This window comes from Eptesicus fuscus, chromosome 7, assembly GCF_027574615.1.
Source record: "Eptesicus fuscus isolate TK198812 chromosome 7, DD_ASM_mEF_20220401, whole genome shotgun sequence".
NCBI lineage: Eukaryota > Metazoa > Chordata > Mammalia > Chiroptera > Vespertilionidae > Eptesicus > Eptesicus fuscus.
In genome coordinates this window covers 28,753,825-28,781,619 of record NC_072479.1, presented here as the reverse complement: position 1 = coordinate 28,781,619, position 27,795 = coordinate 28,753,825, and the positions used below count along the sequence as shown (strand labels likewise).

The window sequence follows — 27,795 nt, the reverse complement described above, 5'->3', positions numbered from 1 at the left end:
TCTATTAGTTTAAATTTAACTGCAGTATATTACTAACCTAAAAACTGATAATTATTTCTTAATATCAGTCATTGACCAAGTTTTGGCTAATTGTTGTAGAGGTTGTGGTTTGGCTGCTTAGGCTGGTTGCTGCTGCATTTGTGAGTGACTTCTGCTGTCATATATGGTATATCTGTTGTCTGTTTGTAAATTCCACTTCTCAATATATGTATTTTTCAGAATATAATGATATATCATTATATCATTATCATTAAACTTACGGAAAACATATTTAAGGAATCTTTGATAGTTAAATGTGTCTTTTGAGTATATATTACTAGGAATATAATTAAATAAATCTATTTTAAAGTCACTTTAAATAACTTCTGTGTGGTTATACCTGCAGTATGAAACATATCTTTATATTTTTTAGGAATTTCTTTTTTCATATAAATATTTGTTTTACAATTATCATAAGTATGTGCACAGTTCCAAAGTCAAATCTAAGTGAGGTTAGTCACAGAAGTCTGACTTCTATTGCTGTAACTTCTACCCTTTTTTCTGCCTCTATAAGTTAATATTTTTATAACTATTACTTTTTAAATATTAGAAACCACATACATGTATATTTGAGTATATATAGATATATTTAAATATATTTACACATAATTATTAAACATATAATATTTATACTATTTATACATATATTTAAATATATATTTAAATACATTTATTATATATTTATATACAGTCTTTCATAGATAAATGGTAACATGGATTTATCTGTGAAAAATATTTCAAATAGGAAGAGACAAAATCATCCCACTCTGTCTACCTTGTTCTTTATACTGAATATATCTGGGATCATACTTTCTAGCAGTATATAAAGATACTCATTTTTAAATAAAAAGCTGCAGTGATCTTAGAGTTACAATTTGGGAAGTTTACCCTACTCCAAGGTTATTGAGGAATCTAAATGGTTTTAGATCTATTACTTTTGTGCTTAGTTTATTTTAAAGAAGAATTAGTTAATTGTTATGGTCCAGGATACTATTTATCTGATATGGCCATTTATGTATGGTGGCATTTTCCTAAATATGTGTTAGTTTATTTTATATATAATCATTTAAAAATTAGCAAAATTAGCTTTCCTTCGTGTCTCTTTCTTCTTAGTTTAGAATGGGTCCTGGAGGAATTATCAGATAATTGATTGGTTGACCTACATGTGCAGTTGAGGGAGTTTTAAAGATTCTTTTCTGCTGACCACAAGGAAAGTCTCCTGAGATTCAAAACTTTAGACACATGCAGTTGTTTAATTTATCTTGCAGTTTTAAGTGTCACATAAAGTTCAAAAAACAGATTACTGAGCCATTAAACTAAGGTCTAAGATGTTTTATCTTCCTAATGGGATAATACAGAGAATCTGGTTTGGAGTTTGATCTATAACCTTGTATAACATGCTTTAAATTTTTGTTTAGGCGGTTTGGAAGGGCTTTTTTTTCCGAAAGAAACTGACAACAGCTCTAGAGGCTATTAAGAATGAAGAATCTGAAGAAGAATATGAAGAAATAGATTTAGAGGATTTTAAATTTGACGAAGTAAGTAACAACTATAACATAGAAATACTGATCATACAATATTTTTAGTATACTATTTTGGAGCTAAACCAGTTTCTAAAGTTTATAACCTCTGAACACTGTTATAGTTTTTTTAAAATAACACTTGAAAGGTATTCTTCTAATTTCTTAACATCTTAATTTACCCTACAGTGTGTAAACCTGGTTATAGAATATTGACAAGAGTTCTGGGATACTCTTCAACCAGATTTACACATTGTATCAATTATTCCTTATTAAATATATCTATGATTTTATATGTACCCTGTTAAAAAAAAAGCCTTTAATAATTTTTTGTTCCCTAGAAAAATAAGACTAGCCTCCTTAAATTGTTATTCATGAATTCCACAAAAAGGTGGCAAGCTGTACAGACATACTCACCTCTTCTCCCCTGTGGCTTCCATACGTTCCAACCAAGTTGAGCACACATTTACTCTTTATAGCACTTGCCTTTTACATCCTTAGTTTTGCTCATTCTGTTCCCTTCTCTCTAAATAGTTAACACTGGCATAACCACCAGTCGGATTAAGATAAAGAACATATGAACATCCCAAAGACTTCCTCATGCCTCTGTAGTATTCATACCTCCTTTATCATAGATTAGTTTTGCCTATTTTTGAACTTTCTATAAGTGGAACCGTACAGTATGTGCTCTTCTTTCACATGATATTATGTCTGTGAGATTCATCTATGTGGTTGAATGCAGCTGTATAAATTCCACTCTTTTGAATATACCACTTGTAATCCATTATTTGAATGTACCACTTTCGAAACTCTATTCTACTATTGAAAGATTAGTTATTGTTGAATTATTTCTAGTATTACCTATTATGGCTAAAGATGCTATGAACATTCCTTTACATATATTTTGATATGTATATTCACATTTCTTTTATAATTTCTGCATCATAGTCTTTACCTATGTTTAGTAGATAGTGCCTAACATTATTTCAAAGTGATTGTATTAATTTGTAGCTCTGTAAGCAGAATATGAGAATTTTAGACTAGCCCTATCCTCACCACCAGTTTATATTTTCACGACTTTTCCCCCTATTCCAGTAAGTTTTGTCATGGTATCTTATTGTTTTAATTTGAAAATTTCTCATAATTAATAATGTTGAGTACCTTTTCATATGATCCTGGCCATTTAGATATCCACATTTGTGATATGATCAAGTGGTTGGGTATTTTACAGTTAGGTTGTACACTTTTTTCTTACTGACTTGTAGAAGTTCTTTATATATTCTGAATACTACTTTTCTTTGCAAATATCCCTTCTAAATTCTGAAGCTTACTTTTTATTCTCTTATGGTTCATTTTGATGAACAGACTATTTCTAGTTTTAAATTAAAAACAAAAGTTTTTAACATATAAGAAATCTTTGCCTACTCCCAGATCATATTATAGAAACTTTATGATCTTAACTTTCAAAATTTAAGTCTATGATTCATCTGGAAGTAATTTTTTGTGAGTAGTGTGAGAAAGGGGTCGAGATTCCCCTCCCTCCCATACACACACATTTGGTTATCTCATTGACTTAAAACCATTTGTTATATAGACCATATTTTTCAGAATGGATTGCAGTAGAAGCTTTGTTTAAACTCAGGTAACTGTGTGTGTGGGTTCTCTTAATTTTTCTCATTGTTATATTGTTTATCCTTACAACATTACTTACTATATACTTTATAATAAGTTTTGATATTTAGTCTTATAAAAAGTTCCAATTTTGTTCTTTCTCTTCAAGAAAGTGCTACTACTGCTCTATTGACCCCTTTTCATTTCTGTACAAATTTTGGAATCATCCTGTGAATTTGCACACAAAAATATTAGGACTTTTGTCTTAGGTTGCAGTGAATCTATAAACCAATGTGGGAGACCTGATATCTTTTAGAATATTACATTTTGAAATCCATGAACACAGAATATTCCACCATATATTTAGGCCAATTAAGGTTTTTGTGCACAGTGCTCTTGTAGTTGTCTTGTACATTTTGGGTTAGATTTTTTTTCCCTAGGTAGTTGATGTTTTCTGATATTAAATTTATTTTTGTATATTAACCTTATATTTTGCCACTTTCTTGAAATCACTTATTAATTTTGGTAGTTTATCTCTCAAGTCTTTTGAATATTCTGTGTATACAATAAGTCATCTCAGAAGAATGACAATTTTATTTCTTTTTTTTCTAATTCTTATGCCTTGAGTTTATTTTTCTTGCCTTGTTGTCCTGACTACTACCTCCAACAAACTGTTGAGTATGAGCAGACATCTTTTTTTAGCTCCTCGAATCAAGGTGAAAGCTTTCAACATACCACCATTAAGTAAAGTATTTGTTAATATAGGTTCTTGAATTTGATTAAGGAAGTTACCTTCCTTAGCATCTTCTCACCTTTCCAAGAGGTTAATATGTTTATCATGATCATGATAATTTTATATATCATTTGGATTTTATCAAATACTTTTTATGCATATACCATTGATTTTTCAAACATTAATCCTTGTATTCTAGAATAAACTAATTATAATGTATTATTTGTATTTATTTATTTTTAAAAAATATATTTTTATTGTTCACACTATTACAGATATCCCTTAGTCCCCTTTTGTCCCCCATTCACCCAGCACTGCCCCCCCCCCCCCAGGTTTTCATCACACTATTGTCTGTGTCCATGGGCTATGAATATAAGTATGTAAGTTCTTTGGACTATCTCTTCTCATTCCCCACACTCCGCCCCCCCCGCCCCGCCCCCAAGATATGTCAGTTTGTTCCATGCCTTCATGCCTAGGGTCTTATTTTGTTGGTCAATTAATATTTTTCATCAGATTCCACAGATAAGTGAGATCATGCTGTATTTCTTTCTCTGATCAGCATATTTCACTAAGCAGGTCCATCCACACTGTCTCAAAGAGACCCTTCTTTTTTACAGCATCCTCGTATTCCATTGTGTAGATGTACCACAGCTTTTTTATCCACTCATCTCCTGATGGACACTTGGGGCTGTTTCCAAATCTTAGCTATTGTAAATAATGCTGCTATGAATATAGGGGTGCATATGTCCTTTCTGATTGGTGTTTCAGGGTATTTAGGATATATTCCCAGAAGTGGGATCTCTGGGTCTAATCAGAGTTCCATTTTTAATTCCTTAAGGAACCTCTATACTATTTTCCATAGTGGTTGCACCAATCTGCATTCCCACTAGCAGTGTACTAGGATTCCCTTCTCCACATCCTCACCAGCACTTGTTGTTTGTTGATTTATTCATGATAGCCATTGTGATAGGTGTGAGGTGATATCTCATTGTGGTTTTAATTTGAATTCCTCTGATTATTAGTGATGTTGATCATCTTATGCTCCAGAGAATGTCAGTATCTTAATTATATCAAACAATTAATTCTGACTTCCCCAGAGGGAAACACTAAAAGACTATCTCCATCTTTCAAGTCTGTTAGCTATATTAACATCTTTGAAAAGACAGTCCAGAACAAAAGCTGCCATAAATCATGCATAATTGTTAGAGCCCAGTGGAAAAATTGTCTCCTAACAATATCTACCCCTTTATTCTACATGGCAAAGTTTCCCATAAATATGCACTCCAGTGGCCACTCTAAATAATCTGACAGTCTAGGACTAAAACCATTTGGTTATCCTCATGATGCAAGTAATTAAGGCTACTATTAATAGCCCAGGTCGTTTTACCTTTAAGTTTCTGTATTTACCTTCCCACTAGATTGAGGCTTTAATCCAGGCACAGCTGCAAGTATTAGATGTTACTCCTTCTTGGCTTTTGATGAAGAAGTTTCATGCAATTCTGCCATCTAAAACAACCCTGGCCAGTGAGTTGAGGCTGACTTAAATACTTTCCAGGGCCATAGTGTTGTTTCCTTAAACATTCAAAGGTAATTTGTGAGCAGGACACCTTCCAAGTGGTATTTGTCCAGTCCGTGGGATGACTGAGAATGGGGGTGGAGAAAACATTCAGAGATTATGTACATGGGAGCTGCAGGATTTTTGCTCTATTCCTGCTGTCTTGCTATCACCTGTTGTCATGATAGACTTCCCAGCAAACTTAAGGGAAGTGATTACCAAGTTGCGTTCCATAATCTACCGGAAAGGCAATAGGTTAAATTTAAGGTGCTTGCAGCCATTTAGGAACATTTTTCTTGTGGATGAAGGCTTCAGGGATAGTTCTGAAGGAAAAAAAGTTTGTTTATTTCTCTCCCTTCCCTATACCTCTCAGAATATAAAGTATTCCCTTCAATGGTTCTGAGAGGTTGTTTTCCATCTATCTCCTCAAAATTCCAGTGTTCCATTTCATTTAGCTATAATTGTATCCTTTTTCCAATCATTCTCCACTACAGTTAGACCTTTCATCTGGCAGGGTGTGGAACTAGAGGAAAGGGTGCATTTTTATAAAACTTAACCGTATAACTTATCCTAAGTGCCCTTTGGCCAGGCCTCACCATGAAGATATATCAATAATATTGGCCTGAGACTTGCTATTGGGGAAAATAACTAAGCATTTTGCACAGAAGTGGTCAGGATAGAATCCTGAGCTGTCAAAACCTGCCATGCATTTTTCCTAATTATTACTTAGGAAGTAGCTGTAATGGTTAATCCTTGCTGATCCCCAATTAACTGATCAAACTACTTTATTAAATTGCATGGACAGGAAGGAAGTGTGAGTGGGTAGAGTCCCACTATTAGTTCTTCGTTGAGTGGATTTTGTAATAAAACACATATAACTGTCAGACTCCAATGGTCTAGACCAGTGGTCGGCAAACTCATTAGTCAACAGAGCCAAATATCAACAGTACAACGACTGAAATTTCTTTTGAGAGCCAAAAACTGACTTCTGCACATGGGCCACGAAGTTTCAATTGCACTATATGTGCGCGCCCACATGTGGTATTTTGTGGAAGAGCCACACTCAAGGGGCCAAATAGCTGCATGTGGCTCGTGAGCCACGCTTTGCTGACCACTGGTCTAGACCAGTGGTTCTCAACCTTTCTAATGCCGTAACCCTTTAATACAGTTCCTCATGTTGTGGTGACCCCCAACCATAAAATTATTTTCGTTGCTACTTCATAACTGTAATTTTGCTATTGTTATGAATTGTAATGTAAATATCTGTGTTTTCCGATGGTCTTAGGCGACCCTGCTACAGTTCTCAACCTATGCTGTAGAACACAATTGAGACAAGTTTCAAGGGTCACAGTTATATGGCCAAAATGAAGACAAGTTTCAAGGGTCACAGTTATATGGCCAAAATGAAGACAAGTTTCAAGGGTCACAGTTATATGGCCAAAATCAGCTGGTAGATAATCTGGAGGGGTATAAACAATGGTAAGGTATTGAAGGTGTAATGTGTGTAGTCAATTTTCCAAGAGCAGGCAGAGACAAGGATCCATGGAATGGGACCTCCTCCACCGTAAAACAATTAAGTAAATTTTGCAGAAGTCTCAAGTATGGCAAGCACAGGTAGCCTCACCTCAAAAATAGAATCAGGCCCAATTAGTGATATGATTCTACTCGTCTCATGGAGGATGGGCCTCATCGTGGATATCCACATGAGTAATCAGAACGGTTCTGTTCAGTAATCAGGTGCAGCTGTGATTTGTTTCCCTGGTGTGGGGGCCCCAAACAGAGTGCCTTTAGTCAGCAAGGCTATAGTTTTCCACATGGCAGATCAAACTCTGAGGCCATTGGCTACAGCTCAAGATTCAGTTGAGTTTCAGCCTAGCTGAACCATCCCTGAACCAGGCCAAAGCATTCAGGGGGGCCAGAGTGAATTGAGGTCCCTCCAAGCCAGCAGCTTCGGATTAGGCAATGAAGTGGGGACAAAGTTTTCCTGAGAGGTATGACTTCCACTTTTTCATGTAAAGCTGAGATGCCACTGGACCCACACTAACAAGTGTGGCTTTTGAGGCTGTGATACCTTGTTAGTGACTGAATCTGAGTTCTCAAACTGAGAACATCAGGCCAGACAGTCACAAGGCCTTGATGAGTCCAGAAGGATGGCAATAGCTGATTTAAATATAAATATACCTGGTGTCTGGGTGAGAAAGGCCACAAACCCAAAACCACAAGGATGCTACCTGTTGGAGGACAGAGGTTCCAAATGGACAATTCATCAGTCAAAGAGACTTCTATTATCTGCATTACCAAAAGGGTCTGATATGATTTAGGCCTCCTTTAAAGAGCTGAATAGACAGGAGTTATTCCTTGGCTACTGGAGAGACTGAGCATTGTACATTTTTCCCCATAGGCAAGTCCCCAGAAACTACTGATAAACAGGCTTCCGAATTCAGGCCCCAGAATTTTTTTCAGATCTGTCAGCCAGCCCCTGAATGCAAATGTGTGCGATAATACCATAATCAGGACCATTGAAACAGGATTTTTAAAAATTGATATATAATTCACATACAACCTGCAGGATCTCATCTATATAGTGAAAGCTTTGGACATAGAAGGTAGAGATGCTCACATTAAATCCTGACACATTGGTGGTTGCACGGGTGACAAATCACAAAAGTTTATCACACTAGCACTTCTCTGCCTGCAATTTTCCTTATTGGGATAATCTATGGCACTTAGGGATGGAAAAGTAAAACATGTAACAGGTCAATTTCTAGTCTACTTAAAAGTAAAACAACATTATAAAAGACCCTACCCAAGAGATAACTTTAGCTCTGTCCTCTACTATGAACCATGTCCAAATCCCATCAGTTGAATCAATGTGCCAAACACCCCATGAATCTGGGTAACATTAAGTTAGGTTCCTCTAAGGTACGGTGAAAGATAAGGTACCTCTTGTTCTCCCAGTCTGTTAGCTATACAAAGATCCTTAAAAATACAGTCTGGGAGGAAAAAAAAAAATCTGTCATCTGTCATAAGACATGCAGAAATGTGGGAGACCCATGGAGAATTGTCTCCTAACATTGAGCACCGACTACATACTACTCATAATGATCCTCTGAAACATTGATGAGTAAGACATTTTCTTAGTCCTTGAGTACTCAATGTATCACCTTATGAAATGAATTATTTTAGCAGAAGTTTTCATGAGCCTTGGTCTAAATCTCCTTTTGTTGAAAATGTTGCCACTTTGTCATGAAATGTATATAACAATATAATAAATATCGAAAATAATAGGTGTATTAGGTCTGATGTGGCATAGTGATCTACATTGGCACTTCATTTTGCACCCTTTAAGTTATAAAGTAAATTTTAGTTGATATTTTTAGTTGTTGACTTAATTTAACAGAGTTTAATTTTCTCTTTTACATATGCTCTTTAGAAGCCAACATATAAAGAACAAATAAAGTTCTCTTTAACCCTTTGCATTCGCTTGCTTTTTTTATCGAGCTGCTACCGATGCTAACCGTGTCGAGTCACACTTGACATCCGAGTGCAAAGGGTTAAATTTAAACAACCAATCCTCTTATGAGTCCCTAAACCCAGAGGAGAAGAGGAAAGCTAATATATCATAAATACAGAAAAAAAAAACCCACAACAGTCAAATTTGGATTTATTTTGTGTGTGTGTGTGTGTGTGTGTGTGTGTGTGTGTGTGTGTGTGTTCTGTTTTTTGTCTAAGACCAAAGTCACATTCAATAAGAGTGTAGCAATCAATAATGTTTGAAGAGGATGTAACATGCATTATACAAGGCAACTTTTAGATCTGGAGTTCATATTTGGATCCCGATCTCAAATTTACTTTAGAGAGTACTACATATTATAGTACATTGAGAAAAAATAAACCAACAAACAAAATTAAAAGTAAAGGCAAAGGAAAGGGCAAAAGAAAAGTGACATATTTGGTTTAGTGAAAAGAGGCATGCATGGAATATATAACAGAAATCTCCAATAATATAAGCTTTTCCACTGATGATGGAGAGGGTTTAGAAAATGAGATTTAGGATTCAGAATGAGCTAAGTTTCCAAAGTGTAAGGATTTTGAGATGCAACAGGAGTTATCATGAAATATTAGAAATAATTTTTTGGGGGATAGCAAGAGTCAACTTGGACAGAAGAAGAGGGAAGTGTTGGGGCAGAGTGGTGGGTCATGAAGGGCGTAGGGAAAAAATCAAGTCATGGCTTTTAGAATTTCTAGGACTTGTTTAACTCTAACTGACCTGCTACTTAGGACAAGTTTGATCTTAGTGACTGCACTGGATTGCATAAAAATTGTATATTAATACACAAACATGTGTATTACTTGCAGCTCCTCTTTCTGATAGCCTTATATCTAGTCTCTCAAAGTTGGGTTATAGAATAATGATTTCTTCTCTGATCAAAAGCCAAATAGTATATGTATATCTGATCAAATGCTCAATTGTGAAAATAGAGTTACAAATTAATCTATAAGTATTTAGTAACCAGAAACCTTTCCAGATCCTCAGTTGTGAGTTATAAAATATCTGAACAGAAGGTTTTCTTAAGCCATAACTGGCATTTGTATAAATATCCAGTGGTAATCATCATCTATTAATATACATTTTTAAAACAGTAGTATATTTATAATATTGGCCAATTCCTCCCTGACATTTTGAGATATTTCCCCCTCAACATTCTAGGTATTGCCAAATAGACTTGATATTAATGTTTAAACTCATATAAATCATTAGTCTTGGTAACATTATTTGGTTATGATTACAAAATTACTAATAATTTCTTTAACATTTTATATTAATGCTTTCGTCTTCTGGAAAAAGTTTAACGAATTCCCTAGCCTTTAATATCTGGCTCCCAAAAGAGGAACAGGAGAAAAATGAAGATGCAGGGCGGACACCAGCCCTTGAAATCCCCTAGAAATCATTTAGCAGGCAGGGTAGGGGCTTGCAACAATAGAGCAGATGCAACAACAAAAGCTCTTTGCACCTCTGTGATCAGAAGCAATAATCAACAATTAGAGAACAGATCCCCAATATTTGGAGGACAGAGTCCTCATTGTCTACCCTGACTCCTACAAGCTGTGTGCAAACTGCTCCAGAAACACATGAGCAGCTGCCTGCCTCAGGGTTGGGGATGGAAGATAGATAGCTGCTACTGTGGTGAGGGCTGAAATTGACCAAAATTAACCTCAATTTACCATCTAATTTGCCCTGGAAGTTACAAGCCTTCCATAGACTCCAGAATCCCAACATAGTTACATCAATTGGGAGAGTTTCCTGGTGCTTCCTATTCCACCATCTTCCCAGAATCCTCTGGAACATTGCCTTTTATAATATTGTCTCCACATCTTCACATCTTCTCTGTTCTCACCAGACTAAGAATACTAATTTGATCATAGCTGATATGCTGTAGATCTTGATCTTTCCTTAGATATATCTGGATTTGCCTTTATTTGTCATACAAAAGAAATAATTTAAAAATCTGAGCCCAGAAACCTGTTTGCACTTTTGCATCAAATAGCATTCTTAAACCAGATCTAACTAGGATCAAACTGTGATACATACATATGTCAATGATCTCTTCCTTGAAGGAATTGGACAATGTACCTGTTTAACACTAATCAAAGGTGTCCTATTTGCATAGATATTCAAATAATATAAATTTGATTAGGTTTTCTAAGACTAAATGCTATATAAGTGAAAGTCTTTCATTGCAATGCTAGCCTGTAGTCAGGATATCTTAGTCTTACCTTTCCAATGGTCTTTCAGCAATAGTCAAGAAATTTTGCAATTGTATAAATTGAAAATTGCACTCCCATCTCCCCAGAACATAATCATGCTAGTTTTTAAATCATAAATATGTTTGATCATTTTAGAACCTTTTAAGAAACAAGTTTATTGGTATTCTGATCATCCTTTTTTTTTAAATAAAGATTCTAAAAACGTTGTAGAGCCACAGAAGTTTATTCTAAATCAGATTAGATCTTCCAAGCAAATAAAATTTGTGTAATTATGTCCGAAGTTATGCAAACTAGCGTAACTAGTATAGTCTCATTATAGAAAGATAAATAAATTTGTAAATTACATAAATGAAATAAAGATATTCTAAGATAAAGAGTAAAGGGATTTAAAATGGGAGCTTTCAAAATTTAAATTTATCTTTTTTACTTTAAACACTTAAATGAGAGAATACAATATTAAGAACTGTGTTTCTTGTATTGCCATAAAATTATTTTTTTATCTGTTCAGAATATTTGTGAAATTTTGGAAAATTATTAAGTAAAAGCTATATTATAGTGTTTATAGAAAAATGGATACTAATGTGTTAAACTACTATACATTTTCAACAGTGAGGTTTAATGGAAGATACTATAATTTATATTATAAATAACTAATAGATTATTTCTCTCAGTTACATCTAGCGTTGTCTCAGAGTCATAGTTCTCAAACAGTTAAATACACTGAGCAGTCTGTACCTCTCACTGTTAGAGCACTTGAGTACTCGAATTCTCACTTTATTCCACTGGGGATAAAAAAAATCTTATCCCATTTTTTAGAATGATTGCATTAAGCAGATGCATAACATCTCACAATAACAAGTAGAAAATTTTCCTGTAAATAAAAATTCTGATATGTTTTCTTAAATTTAGTAGTATATAAGACAATTTAGAAATTCTTTGTAAAAGTTACGCAAGCTAAATTATGTACATTAATGCTATTATTTGTGCAGGCTGCCTTAGAGAAAGAATGGCTAGCTGTAGATTCCGCCTGCTTCCCTTCACAAACACAGCTTCTACCAAACCAGCTGCACTGGCCAAAGGTAACATGTCATGGAAACCTCTTAGTGCTCGATCTGTGCTCATTTCTTAGGGTTGTGCTATTTTGCAGTGATTAATAATACAATTTATTGACTTGAAAAACACAATTACTTTTAGAAGCCTCTGACTTCCTCCTCATCCCCAGATGTAATTATTCATGTAGCTTTTCTTTCATTTGCTCCTAATTTTTTTCTTTATTTTGGATTTCTTTCAACACTTTATTTCACAGTAGCAAAAAAAAAAAAAAAATGATGCAGTTCAGCTGCATATTTGGCAGTAGACTAAAATCACTAGTTGAAAGCACTTTTAAAATATAAAAATATGCATTAACAGGGCAACAGCTGAAGATTCTCAGTCAGAGGTCAATGTACTGCAATATCTGTTATTTATTTGATAATCTTTGAAGTTTTTGTTTCCTGAGATTTTTAAAGATCTTTGCAATTAATCATTTTGTATATGCAAACTATACCAAAAAGCATATTCCTCATCACTACAACAAAGAATACTTATATCTTTATTATTTAAATTTCATTTTATTATAATGATCTATTTTTATGCATTTTCCTTAGGAGGCTACTTGCTTTCTGCTACATGTAAAATAATACAATATAAATGCTAGGATTTTTTAATTTATTTTATATTTATGTACATTTTCTCCTGATAAGTTTCCTGGAACCTTAAACTATGATGATACTTCACTTAATTTACCAAGTCGTCCAGCTCAAGCATGGATATGTAATGAGAAAGAAAATTTATTTTCATCGGAACACACACAGTTCAGTGGCAGGTAAGCCAAATCACTTCTTGGACCAACCCATGAATGACATACTTAAGAAGAATATTACATTCTTTGCAAAAGTAGGAAAATAATGAAAAAGGAGCAACTTTACTTGTTTAGAAGATGGAGCAACATTTAGTGTTAAAATACAGTTATTTTATGGAGTTTTCAATGTAATAAAAATATGTAAGGTAGTAGATTCATTCAAGAAACTACAAAGCTTGTGTCAGTAAAATAATGTAATTGTTGTAAACAAGTAAACTTTTAAATACTATTATATAGGTTGAGATAAAAATTCTGGTGCTGCATTTCTTTCCACAAAAGGATTGAAATATGCTTCAAGTAATTGCAATGTAAACATTTTAAATTAATGGCAGACATTTATTGCTTTTCAAGATAAAGCTTTTCTGTAACTTAAATGGATTTTATTTTCAAGTTTGAGGCAACATAAATAGCTTGTAGTTTTAAAAAGTGCTCATATACTTGTGTTGATTCAGTTGTGTGGGTTTTTTTCTATTGCCAGGTCAGAAAATAGCACTTTATCCCAGGCACCTGAATCAAAGACCAGCAGAAAGGGTTTGCTAAAATCTGAAAAAGAGGAAAAAATTTCAGAAGAATGGTATGTGGTGTACTTTACACTAAAATATTAAAGATTTTTAAAATGGAACAACTCTTAAATGTCCAAGGCAGATATTTTTCAAGATTTCAAAAATACCTTTATTAGTTTTTAAGAAACTATGTATCTGTTAAATTTCACATTCTTAAATGGGAATTCAAATTTGCTTTAAAATAATATAATTCAGGTATGTATGTTTATATGTATATGTTTATTGTCTGGATATTTGTTTTGCCTTTATTAATTTTAATCTCTTAATAGGGGCTTTAAGGATATTTCTACCGCTCAGCAAATGCTGAAGAGAGCACAGAAAATGAAATCAAAGAAATTAAGGAAAAAATTAGGTGAGTATTCAATGCTCTTTGAATAATAACTGTGTGTTTGACATGGAATATACATTCTTTTAAAATCTTTTTACCAAATTGTATTTAATAAGAACAGAAATGAAATGCAAATATGAGTATTTCTGAGGTAATAATTCCAAAAATAAATAAAATTGTTATTACAGTAAATTATTTGTTATACTCTTAAATGTTTTTACTTTTTTCTATTTCTTAACTACTTTGCTATTGATTCGTCTATCTATTGTGCATTCAAAAATTATTCTGTAATTTATTATTGAGCAGGTTTATTTTGGCAAAAGTTGATTTTAAAGAGCATCTGCTTCATGTGCTTATTCCTCTGTGTGTTTTTAAATTGCATGTTTAGTCAATAAATATTTATGTAAATTCATCAGGTCCATGAACTATTCATATTAGCTATGAACTTGATAATTTGGAAAAGAAGCACAATGATAAGCATCTTTCATGATTATGTAGAACTGGGAAAATAAAATCCACTTAGTTATAGAAAAGCATCTTTTCTTCTATCCCACTTGTCAGGGCTATTCTTTAAATCATTTGTTGTTCTTTGGATAACTTTAATCATGTTAGTATAATTACTTAATATGTGGAGGAGTTAATAGGTGGCAGGGTGAGAAATAGCAAGTTATTATGGCTTTATATCTATAATTTGCAAATTGCATATATATTTCCATTTACTCATAACCTTATAAATATTTACTTATGAAATCATAGACTGAAGCATACAAAGAAGCATTCAAAAGATTAATTTTATCTTTATTATTTTTCTATGTATTATTATTTATTATTAGTTCAATAGTACAATTCTAGGTAGCATATATAATATATATTTAATGAAAAAAAAAACACAAAAATAACCAAAGTACTGTTAGTTTTCAAAGAATAACTGATATGTGTTAGCATAGTACTTACTAGCCATTGATAAAGTACTGGTAATTCATTTTTATATTTACAAATGTTTAACTTTCCTTTTTTTGGTGTTATATTAGTGATATCTTAATTTTTTAGTTTTGAGATAACTAGTATTTTTTGTTATCTACTAAAAGTTTGTCAGTTTTAAAATATTAAAATTAATGTCAAGCATATTTTTAGTACTATAACATTAGCTGTTTTGATAATAATAAAACTTTCTGAAACTCGTGTGGCAAGTTCAAATATCAGAAGTGGCTTAAGAACTGATTCAACCAATGTTAAACAATTACTAATTTATGCTCAATATTTATTTTAAAAAGTATTTGCATGGTTTCTGATACTGAAGCTAAGGAAAAGTTTATTCTGTTAGACTCAGTCTCTGAAAATATATAGAGATTTTTCTTACTAATTCTTATAACTGAGCAATTATTTTTTAGGTTGAGCATAGAAAATAATATGTTTTAGCAAAAGTTTGAATAAGGAATATGCTTATACATAAAAATAATTGCTTTAATGGCCAAAAATTAGACATAATTATTATCAGGCAAAAATTAAACCTCTTTTTATCTGTCACAAGGGGGCATGGTAGGTTAACAAACAAAGTACAACTAGTCGTCCAAGTTAACAACTACATCTTAAATTTAACATTTTAATAGTGGTAATTAAGCATGGCCTGTTAGGTAAAAATCCAAAATGGCAGTTGTATAATTTTTATTTGGATCTTTACTCTAATTACATGGCTATAAAACCAATTGCATTCCTATTATTGTGTGAAGTTCTGTATCTTCCTGTTAAGCTTTTGTTTTACCAAAATACTATTAGATTGATGAAATAAAAGGTTTTTTAAAAATTGAGTTCGAAAATGTAAAACTTAATGATAACCATAAATTCTCCTCATTCTGTTTCTCTCCTCTCATAACAGATACACATCATAAAAATAGTCAAAGTAAGATTAAAGAAGAGAGTATCAGTGGGCCCTTCTCCATTATGATGCTTTAATATTCCACCAGATTGATGATGTAGCACTTATGTCATTTTGTATCTGTGAGCAATTATGTAACATTATAACTTGAGTCTTCTTTATAGAATAAAGCATTTTCTAGTACTTTTCCAGTTTTATAATTTAATCAGTCTCTGATATGCTATTTATTTGAATATGACCTAATTAATGACCCTAATTTAAAAATTCTACTCATTAATAAATTAAAATAGTATTTTAAATATTTAAATTCTGATGGAACTTAAAAATTTACTAATACTTTTCAAATATAAATGGAGATGTATCTTACATGGACAACTTGAAATTTTCAAGCCACCAGAGGGCAACATTTTCCTTAAAACTACTGGAGACTCACCAGCTCTGTGGGGGTAGGGAGGGTGGCAGGTGGGGCTTCAGAGAATAGAAACTTTTAATTAAACAGAACAGTTACATCCTAAATCTAACACAGTCACAATTTTCAAGGAGGTGAAGCATAAATGCATGGAGTATGGAAGCTTTAATTCAACTTTCTGCCATGAAAAACCTTAGAGCAAGTTGCTCTGTAGCAAGCACTTAATAATATTTTCTTTTTATATCTTTTACATATATTTATTAGCCAAGGGATATATGAGACAATAATATTTGATTTATGATGAGAGTGAGAATAGGGCAAAAGGCATGGGGTCAATTATTTAAAGAAAGTTGCAGGTAGAGTAATAATACCACTGAGAATGCTGATTAATGAAGAAGCAAGGGGCTGAGGAAACACAGTGTGGGCAGCCATCAGGGGAGACTCAATATTGATGACTTCTATTGTGATAAATGAGCCCATTTGCTTTAAAGAGAAGAAGCAGGAGGAGGAGGGGGAGGGCCAGGGAAATTGACGGGAAGCCACAGGAGAAAATACAAAATTGTGAGAAGTTACCATGATTTTTTTTACTCAGTTTGGGTTTGGGTTCTGATTATTGTTATTCCTAGTAAGTTGATATTTCCTTCATGATGGACATAAGAACAAACCAGTTATGACTAGTCTTGTTTTTGTGGGGTTTTATATGTTTGTCTTTTTGTTTTTACTGTTGCCTTATGCACAGAATTTCAGCATGTGGTGGTCTGCCCTGGAAACTAACAGATACCTAGGGAACTTTAGAGTTTGGTGCTGTAGTCAAACACATGTGCAAGATGAGAATTGCTGGTTTATTGAAAATATGAGGGTCAATAACCTAAAGGTAGTGAGTATACTAGTAATTGGTAGCAAGACTAAGATGAGCCAAGTGGGGGAAAAGAGTGAGGGACTGGCTTTGACGTGGACCAGTCCTCGGAGAGGATGAGTCCTGGGCATAGGGATTTTGGTGAAGCACAGGTGGCAAGAAGCTTAAGGGCTATGGACATAAGGCTGAAGACATAATGTTTCTAACATTTATCATGACTTATGCATTTTGAATTTCATAATTAGAGAAAAGAAAGAGCAGGTTGGAGAAAACAAAGTTAATCTATAATAATAAAAGGGTAATATGCTGATTAGACTGGACATCATTCCGGACATCCTTTCGGATAAAGCTGGGGGCCGGTGGGAAGCCCAGGTCCCGGGTGCCAGAGGGAAGCCAGTGCTGGCAGCTGGGAGAAGGAAGGCCTACTCTTAAACGGATTTCATGCATCGGGCCTCTAGTTTAGTTATAAATGTAGAGCCACAAGTAGGGATAAGTATCATTTTGCATCTATTTGTAACACCTAGCACAGTGTTAAGTACATGCTAAGTATTCAATAATTAGTGATTTTATTTCAATAAAGAAAATAGCTTGAGACTGTGTTGGTAACATTTAGTTATAGCCAAGAATTAAGCCTGCTAGAAAATAAGACAGGCTAATTTTTTAAAATATGAATTAAACAGTTCATAGGCTATAGCAAAGAGGTCAGGTTGTAAAATGATAAGGCAACTAAGGAATGTTAAGGGGGAAGCATGAAAGGGGAATAGTGAAGACAAAACTGGTTAAATGAAGTTTATTAATGATGTGTTTTGTTTTCCTCAGTGATTTCCAACAAATGTACAATAATTTTATCAAATCTTACCTTCTTATATCCGCAAAATGATGATAAAACTCATTTGAATAGTAATGTCCTTGATGCCAAGACTCTAGTTGTTCTACACTGAATACCCAAAACTTAATACCCTGCCTGGTATATAGTAGATGTTCAATAAATAACTGTTCATCAAATCAGAAATAAGTTATATAAGAGTCACTAAATACATTTGACTTTGAGTATGTGTATGATTGTGTGTGTAGGGTAGTATAGTCATTTAAGTGCATATTTATAATTGGGAAGGCAAATTTAAATTAGTAAATATTACCCCTTATAAGATGATGAAATACAGTTAGTCTTTCAGTCTTAACATAAAACTTACTTTACAACACTATTGTTCTTGGCACATAAAGAAAATGGATAATAGCCAGATTTTCAGTATGAAGATAGTGAGGATAAATCAGTGAGCTAAGGTCAGAATTATAGAAACTAAAATGGGATTCCACAGGGAAGGAAATAATTTTTAGTATATTCTAATTTCTAAATAAAATTATGTTGTTTAAATGACATAATGGAGATAAAGTTTTAAGTACAGTGCCACATACATACTAGAAACTCAGTTTACTTATGGGTTTCTTTAAATATTTTATTAAGATGTATTAAAACCTATTTCTCAGACATTGGGCAAGTCATACTGGGAGCTATAAAGACTTTAAAGAAAGGACAGACTATTGATGATATCAGAGGAATCAATTTAAATGTATAAACCTGATTTTACAATGGAAGAAAAGATGTCACACGCTGTACTCTTTGCAATATCCTTATCTCTAAGCTTTCTTACTCGATTATGTAGTTTTTGAGGGTAAGAATAGTGTCTTGTTCACAGTGCTATTTCCAAGGACTATTAAAATTAAGTGATTCCCTCCCCCAGAATTACTATGTTTTTGTTTATCATTATCCCTTTGAAATTTGAATTAATTTGTTTTAAATCAATTTAAGATGCTAAAATAAGAATGTTTTGAAATAAAATACTAAAAATGTACCACTCTTTATGTGCTTTTGATAAATAAAATTATCTTACTGAGTAAATAGAGCTAGACAACTATTAAATATTTTGTGTATATTCGCTTATTTAATCTTGATAATAGTGTGAGGAAAGTGTTATTGTTATCCATGTTTTACATATTAAGAAATCAAGTCACAGACAAATTGTTATTTCCCCAAGGGAGTGCCAAAGTACTTATAAAAGATCAATAGGTTTTATTCTATGTGCTATGTGGAATAAAATGAAATCAATTTTGGATCCATCAGACTTTTTTCAATATATTCCACCTTGTTATATGAAAGATTCATCATTTAAAGAATATAAAAATTGAAAATATTATTATTTATGTTGTAATTATTCTAGTATGCTTGCTAGCTGACATTAGTTGAGCATCTACACTTATGTAGACACAAGTTTTGATGCTTTACACACATGATCTCATTAAATCTCACAGTAATACTTCAAAACCAATTTTTTTTTCTATTGGACAGGGGACAACTATAGTCCAGCCCTCCAATGGTCTGAGGGACAGTGAACTGGCCCCATGTTTAAAAAGTTTGAGGACCCCTGCTATAGAGCCATCCATTCAAATAAAAAGAAATATATAGGGCCCTACATTTACAATTATCCTACTTATCTTGTAAAATTACTAGATTTAGAATTATATTGGATATAAAAATATATAGGATTTTTTATGTTTTTGTTATATAAAATACAATAAATTGGGGCAATAAAGAAACTATTAATTTTTCTGTAAAATTAATGAAAAATCATTTTATATCTAGCCCAGTTTCTCATAGTTTAGAGGAGAAAAAAAGTAGGGTATTTGATATTTCCTAAAATAATAGCTTTTACCTATTATGTATTTATGGAAATTGTGTTTATTGCAGCAGAAATATTAGGGATTTAAATAAGAAGCTAAAATAATAAACAGTGAAGCAACTTCTCAAATAAAAGGATGATGCCATAACTGGAAATTTTAAATGTAAAATTTGTTCACATTATTAGTGTTTCTGCTTTTTGTATTAAATAGTAGCTATGTGTTTAATCAGATAACCAATAGTAGCTTGGAAATCTTCCTTCCTCTTGAATTTTTTGCAATAGTTTGAGGAGGATTGGTGTTAGTTCTTCTCTGAATGTTTGGTAAAATTCACTTGGGAAGCCATCCAGTCCAAGACTTTTGTTTGCTGTAGTTTTTTTATTACTATTTCAATTTCATTAGTTGTTATCAGGCTAATTACCTTTTCATATTTTGAGTCTTTAAAAAATAATACCATCAATTTCACAGAGTTTTATAGAGCAAGTATCATATTTAATATTATCATAAAAATATATAACTATTTCAGAGAAGGAATGATCCAGGGCTGACCTTCTGGCTTATCTTCCTATTTTGTCCAGATGCCACTGTGCGCCTAGCATTATTCAAAAACAATGAAAATAAAGTTTCTGCTACAAAATCACCGAAGAAGCTACAACCCAGGAGACGTGGTTACTTTGAAGGTATGTTTAATCACAGATTCATAGAAAGGTAAACAATATAAAGATGAAAGTGTGTATTTAAAACAAATTTTTAAAATTCTCAATAGTACTCAAGGACATATATGAAAAATTATATGTAAGCTATAACTAAATAAAAATCAAAACATGGTTCCTGGAGCTAAAATATGGATTTAGTGATTGATTAATTAGCATAGTGTTTTAGTATTTATGTCAATGCTTGCATAAATTTGAATTCCTTCTATTTTTTGTGAGAGTCTTATAATGCTGTATCATTAGTTTTACTATATAATTTAAATTTTATAATGATAGATAATATTAGCCTATGTCAATGGAAGTGATCAAATATTGAAATGATATTCTAATATATTTAATTTACTACCAATATACACAAACTGTATTAAATATTTAAAATTAAAATCTGGAATTTACTGGAATTAAAATGTGTTTTCAATATAAAATAAGGCTTCACTTTTAGTAAGGTTTTATTTTCTTACTAGTAGCCCGTTTGCACGAAGATTCGTGCAATAGACCTTCATTCACCTGGCTGCCTGCACCAGTTTTCTGCCGGCACCGGGGACCCAGGCATTGGCTGTGGCCACCGCCTTCTGCCTTCTTTCAGGGTCCGGGCTTGGCCCTGGGCGGTGGCCTTGGGCTCGGCTGCACCCAGTGTCCCTGCTACCTGATCTCAGGAGCGAGCCGATCGGAGCAGGCACCCCGCTGGCGCCCAAGGCCGGGAAAGCCTCGGGCAGGCTTTCCCGGCCTTGGGCTCCGCCACACCCCAACATCCCTGCAACGGTTTCCTGGTGGGCGTGATTGATGGGCGTGGCTTGGTTGGTGGGCGTGGCTTGGGCGTAGCGAAGGTGCGGTCAATTTGCATATTTGTCTATTATAAGGTAAGATTACAATCTTAACTTCACCATTCACTATTTTAAAAGAAAAAGTGGAAGCGGACATCCTTGTCTTCTTGTTCCTGTTAAGGGAAGCACTTTTAGTTTTTGCCCATTGAGTATGATGTTGGCTGTAGGTTTGTCATCTATGGCCTTTATTATGTTGCGGTATGATCCCACTATTCCCACTTTGATGAGTGTTTTTATCAAAAATGGGTGCTAGATTTTGTCTAATGTTTTTTCTGTGTCTGTTGATCATGTGATTTTTATCCTTCATTTTGTTTATGTGATGTATTACATTTATTGATGTTCGAACATTCTACCAGCTTGTATCTCTGGAATTGCATCCCTTGCACTTGGTCATGGTGTATGATCTTTTTAATGTATTGCTGAATCTGATTTGCTAATATTTTCTTGAGGATTTTAGCATCTATATTCACCAAAGATATTAGCCTGTAATTTTCTTTCTTTGTAGTATCTTTATCTGGTTTTGGAATTAGGATAATGCTGGCCTCATAAAAATAGCTTGGAAATCTTCCTTCCTCTTGAATTTTTTGGAATAGTTTGAGGAGGAATGGTGTTAGTTTTTCTTTGAAAATGTTTGCTAAAATTCACTTGTGAAGCCACCCAGTCCAAGACTTTTGTTTGCTGGTTTTGTTTTTTTTTTTTGTTTTCTTTTTATTACTGTTTCAATTTCATTAGTTGTTATCCATCTATTCAGGTTTTCTGATTCTTCCTGATTGAGTTTTGGAACATTTTATGTTTTGAGGAATTTGTCCATTTCTTCCAGGTTGTCCAACTTGTTGGCAAATAGTTGTTTGTAGTATTTTCTAATAATCACTTATATTTCTGTGGTGTCAGTTGTTATTTCACCTCTTTCATTTCTGATTTTATTTACATATTTGGGCCTTCTCCCTTTCTTGATGAGTCTAAGTAAAGGTTTATCAATCTGGTATATCTTTTCAAATAACTAGCTCTTGGTTTCATTGATATTTTGGTTTTTTGTTTGTTTGTTTGTTTGTTTAGTTTCTATGACATTTATTTCCATCTGATCTTTATTATTTCCTTCCTTCTATTTACTCTGGGGTTTTCTTGTTCTCTTTCTAGTTCTTCTAGTTGTAGCTTTAGATAATTTATTTGATATTTTTCTTGTTTCTTTTTTATATATATATTTAAAATATGTTTTTATTGATATTTTAAAGAGAGAGGTAGGGAGAGGGAGAGAGACATATATATAAACACCAATGAGAGAGAAATTGATCATCAGCCTCTGGGCACACTCCCTACTGGAGATCATGCCCACAATCTGGGCATGTGCCCTGACCTGGAATGGAATCAGTGGCCTCTTGGTACATGGGACCATGCTCGGTCCACTGAACCATACTTGCTGGGCAAGATTTTTATATCTTGAGATAGGCCTGTAATGCTATGAACTTCTCTTTCAGGATTACTCTCTCTGTATCCCATAGATGTTGGGTTATTGTGTGTTCATTTTCATTTGTTTCAAGGTATCTTTTGATACTGATGAACAAAATAGGTCTAGAGGCATGGATGCATGGAACAGACTGACAGGTCCCAGAAAGGAGGGGAGTAGGAGGGAGATGGTAAGAGATTAACCAGGGAACTTACATGTAGATATGCATAACCTATGGACACAAATAATAGTGTGGTGAGGCCTGAGTGGAGGGGGGCAAAAGTGGGGTAGAAATGGGGACATCTGTAATAATGTCAACAATAAGACTAAATAAATAAAGCCCCCCAAAAATGATACAATAGAAGAAAGAGTGGAAATTCTGCTAAAATTAATACCAACTTGACAGATATTACCTGTTAAATAGGAGTGTTGTTACTTTAAAAAGGAAATGCCTAGGGAAAAGGATAATTGGGGCATTTTTTTCCCTTTAAATTAGCACATACTTAAAAATCACAAAAGAAATTTATCCTAACATGTTCTTTTGCATTTTCTCTTTTCCTATGAAATGTGAAGCTAAGTAACTATCAAGAATAGTTTATATGTGCATATGGTATTAATTTCTGTGCTAATATAAAATACTAGAGGCCCAGTGCAAAAAATCCATGCACAGGTAAGGACCCTAGTGGCTGCCTGCTGCCGGCCAGGGCCTGCCTTCAGTCTACGCTGCCCCCCTGGTGGACAGTGCATGTCATAGAGAGAAATCGAACTCCCGGTTGGTCGAACTCCATAGGGGTCACTTTGCATATTAGGCTTTTATATATATACTAGTGGCCTGGTGCACGAAATTCGTGCACAGGTGTGTGGGGGTAGGGTGTTCCTCAGCCCGGCCTGCACCCTTTCCAATCTGGGACCCCTCGAAGGATGTCCTACTGCCAGTTTACAGGGATCGGGCCTAAACCGGCAGTCGGTCATCCCTCTCACAATCCAGTACTGCTGGCTCCTAACCACTCACCTGCCTGCCTGCCTGCCTGATTGTCCCTAACCACTCTGCCTGCCAGCCTGCTTTCCCCAACTGCCCCCCGCTGCTGGCTTGCTCGCCCCCAAATGCCCCCCGCCCACCTGATCACCCCCAACTGCTCCCCCTGCTGGCCTGCTCACCCCCAACTGCCCCCCCTGCTGGCCTGCTCACCCCAACCTCCCCTCCCCATGGCCTGCTCACCCCCAACTGCCCCCCTGCTGGCCTGCTCACTCCAAGCTGTCCCCCCGCTGTCCTGATCACCTCCAACTGACCCCCACTGATGGCCTGCTCACCCCCAACTGCCCCCCCCGCTGGTCTGCTTACCTCCAATGGCCTCTGCCATCCCATCCTGGCATGATCGCCCCCCAGCAACCCAAGGTCCCAGCCCCTCCTTTTTTTTTTTTTTTTTTCAGTGCCTCCTTGAGCAGAGGCCAGGGCCGGCTGGAAGCAAGTATCTAGGATTTATTTATCTTCTATAATTGAAACTTTGTAGCCTTGAGCAAAGGCCAGGGCCAACCAGGAAGCTAAGCTTGGCTTCCTCCATCGCCAGGGGCAACCCAAGCCTCCTACTTGCTCCAGCTCCATGGCCGCCCCCATTTTTGTTGTGATTTATTTATCCTATCTAATAAAAGAGTAATATGCAAATTGACCATATCGCCACTACACCCACAAGCCACACCCACCAGCCAATCAGGAGCGAGTATGCAAATTAACCCAACCAAGATGGCTGCGGCCACAGAGAGAGTAGGAGGCTTGGGTTTCCCCGGCAATGGAGGAAGCCAAGCTTTCCGCCTGCCCTGGCCTCCCTTGGCCTCTGCTAAAGGCTACAAAGTTTCAATTACAGAAGGTAAATAAATCCCAACAAAAATGGTGGCAGCCACAGAGCTGGAGAGAGCAGGAGGCTTGAGTTGCCCCTGGTGATGGAGGAAGCCAAGTTTCCGCAACCATGTCCTGCCTTGGCCTCCACTGAAGGCTACAAAGTTTCAATTATAGAAGATAAATAAATCCCAGACACCAGGGCCTCTTCTTGGGTCGCCGGGGGGCATGGCCAGCCTGCAAACCACCACAGGCCCCTAACCCAGGCCGCCCCATGCCCCAAGGGAACCCCCCCCTTGATCTGGGACATGCTTCAGGGAAAAGAGGCCAGCCCCCACCTGTGCACCAGGCCTCTATCCTATCGAATTCTCCTATCTAATAAAAGAATAATATGCAAATTGACCATCACTCCCACACAAGATGGCTGCCCCCATGTGGTCAAAGATGACTGACCCCATGTGGACACAAGATGGCTGCCATAAGATTGCCAGCAGGGGAGGGCAGTTGGGGGTGATCAAGCCTGTAGGGAGGGCAGTTAGGCGTGACCAGGCCAGCAGAGGAGGGAAGTTGGGGGCAACCAGGACTACAGGGAAGGACAGTTGGGGGGGACCCAGGCCTTCAGGGGAGGGCAGTTAGGGGCAAACAGGCTGGCAGGGGAGCAGTTAGGCATCAATCAGGCTGGCAGGGGAGTGGTTAAGGGGTAATCAGGCTGGCAGGCAGAAGTGGTTAGGAGCAATCAGGAAGGCAGGCAGGCGAGCAGTTGGGAGCCAGCAGTCCTGGATTGTAGAGGGTGCAGGCTGGCCTGAGGGACACATACCCCTGTGCACAAATTTCATGCACTGGGCCTCTAGTCTTCTATAATTGAAATGTTGTAATCTTGAGCAGAGGCCAGGGCCAGCCAGGGCAGGTGGGAAGCTTGGCTTTCTCCATTGCCGAGGCAACCCAAGCCTCCTGCTTGCTCCAGCTCTGTGGTTGGCCGCCATCTTGGTTGGGTTAATTTGCATACTTGCTCCTGATTGGTCGGTGGGCATGACTTGGTGTAGCAGAGTGATGGTTAATTTGCATGTTTCTCTTTTATTAGTGTAGATAGATACTAAGAATAATTCAAATAGTTGTAGAGATAAAGAGGACTATAGAACTTGAAACATTTCAACATATGATCTATGATACAATGTGTATTTTTGTTTTCATTTCCACATGAAATGTGTTTAAGGTTTCTTTTTCTACCTTAAGTACATTTGGCATTTCATTAATTTCACTGAATGACTGTTATATATGTGCCAGATATTCTAGTGACTAACAGTTACATTAAGACTTTTTTTTTTAAAGAATGGGCTTGGCAAAAATTGTTGTATGTAGCAGAACTCCCCCCGCCCCTCAGTAATATGTTTATGTCTGCTCCCTTTTCAAGGGGAAAGAGTGAGGCAAATAGAATTTGATCATTGCTGGCCAGGTTGAATTCCACGTTATCTTTCTGCTGCTCTGACCTCACCCACCTCCCTGACTCACTCTTATTTGTAGCCAGTCAACTTGCATGTTAGCAGCCTGACTGAAACCAGCCTCCCTGTAGAGGACACATTTTTAAACCAGGTCTATTGAGATAAAATTTGCATAGTATAAAATGTACCCATTATGAGAATATTCAATAAATTTTGATATAGTTACATCACCATTACCACAGTCTAATTTTATAACATTGGAAGCCTTTTAATTTTCTTAAAAAGTTTAAATAAAATTAATAACTGGGCATCTTACTTTCCACAAATGAGGGAGACCAGAATTAAATTAAGCTGGAGGGTTAGATTGAATGACTCTATGTGGAAAACTATCTCACCACAATGGCATGCCACATGGTCATATAATTTCTTTGGTATTGTTGAAATTAGATTATAGTATTTGACTATTTCTTTCTATAATACCCATTTCTTTTATAGTAATGTCTGATATTTTTAGCTATATTTAAAAATCCATTTTTTAAACTTTCTAATATTGTCAAGTGGGGTTTTCATAATTCCTCTTATAAGTTGTACTGAATATTTTTATTATTATTGTTGACTTTTTCTGGATATCACTAACAGGACAGAAAGGATGGTGGATATACTCTATTAGTCTAGCGTAAAATATATGCTTAAGTTTGAGAAATTTTAATATGAAATATTGAATATAAAATTACATTAAATTTTATTTTTTAAGACATTAAATTTTATAAAGTAGATAATCATACCCTCCTAACAGGCTTTATCTTATAGAATATCTGTATATTTTATCATATTCATAACATGTTGAAAAGTTTTGTCTAGGTGCTAGATTTAGAGCTTTAACACAATCAAGGCTGAGGAACCTTTGACCATACCTGTTCCCTGGATAATCTCATATACAGGCAGTGTGTCAGATATCAATTAAGTCTATGATACTTGATTAAAAGCCTGAGGACTTTACAGATTCAACATTTATTTACTTGATCTACTTGTTTATGTATAGTATTTATATTTATTTAATGTTAGGTACCTGTCTCAGTTTGTCCTTTATCACCCACTAGAGGCCCGGTGCACGAAATTCATGCACGGAGGGGGGTTGTCCCTCAGCCCAGCCTGTACCCTCTCCAATCTGGGACCCCTCAAGGGATGTCCGACTGCCTGTTTAGGCCAGGTCCCAGGGACTGCTGGCTCCCAACTGCTTGCCTGCCTGCCTTCCTGATTGCCCCTAACTGCTTCTGCCTGCCAGCCTGATCACCCCCTAACCACTCTGCTGCCAGTCTGTTTGCCCCCAACTTCCCTCCTCTGCCGGCCTGGTTACCCCTAACTGCCCTCTCCTGCAGGGTTGATCACCTCCAACTGCCCTCCCTTGCAGGCCTGGTCCTTCTCAACTGCCCTCCCTTGCAGGCCGGGTGCCTCCCAACTGCCCTCTCCTGCTGGCCATCTTGTGGTGGCCATCTTGTGTCCACATGGGGGCAGGATCTTTGACCACATGGGGGCAGCTATATTGTGTGTTGCAGTGATGATCAATCTGCATAGTACTCTTTTATTAGATAAGATAGAGGCCTGGTACAGGGGTGGGGGCCAGCTGGTTTGCCCTGAAGGGTGTCCCTGATCAGGGTGGGGTTCCCTTGGGGTGTGGGGCAGCCTGAGCGAGGGCCTGTGGTGGT

At 35.7% G+C, this 27,795-nt stretch overlaps 1 protein-coding gene across 1 annotated transcript in view; it reads left to right on the top strand.

Annotated features, from left to right (window-relative positions):
* The window catches only part of LRRIQ1 (leucine rich repeats and IQ motif containing 1), a 248,577-nt gene that overhangs the window by 117,253 nt on the left and 103,529 nt on the right, over positions 1–27,795 (top strand). The window contains exons 17-22 of the mRNA XM_054718435.1: positions 1,458–1,577; positions 12,217–12,306; positions 12,970–13,091; positions 13,606–13,701; positions 13,960–14,042; positions 20,414–20,515. Of these exons, the coding sequence (XP_054574410.1) occupies positions 1,458–1,577; positions 12,217–12,306; positions 12,970–13,091; positions 13,606–13,701; positions 13,960–14,042; positions 20,414–20,515 (613 nt within the window). The remainder of the gene's footprint in view (positions 1–1,457; positions 1,578–12,216; positions 12,307–12,969; positions 13,092–13,605; positions 13,702–13,959; positions 14,043–20,413; positions 20,516–27,795) is intronic.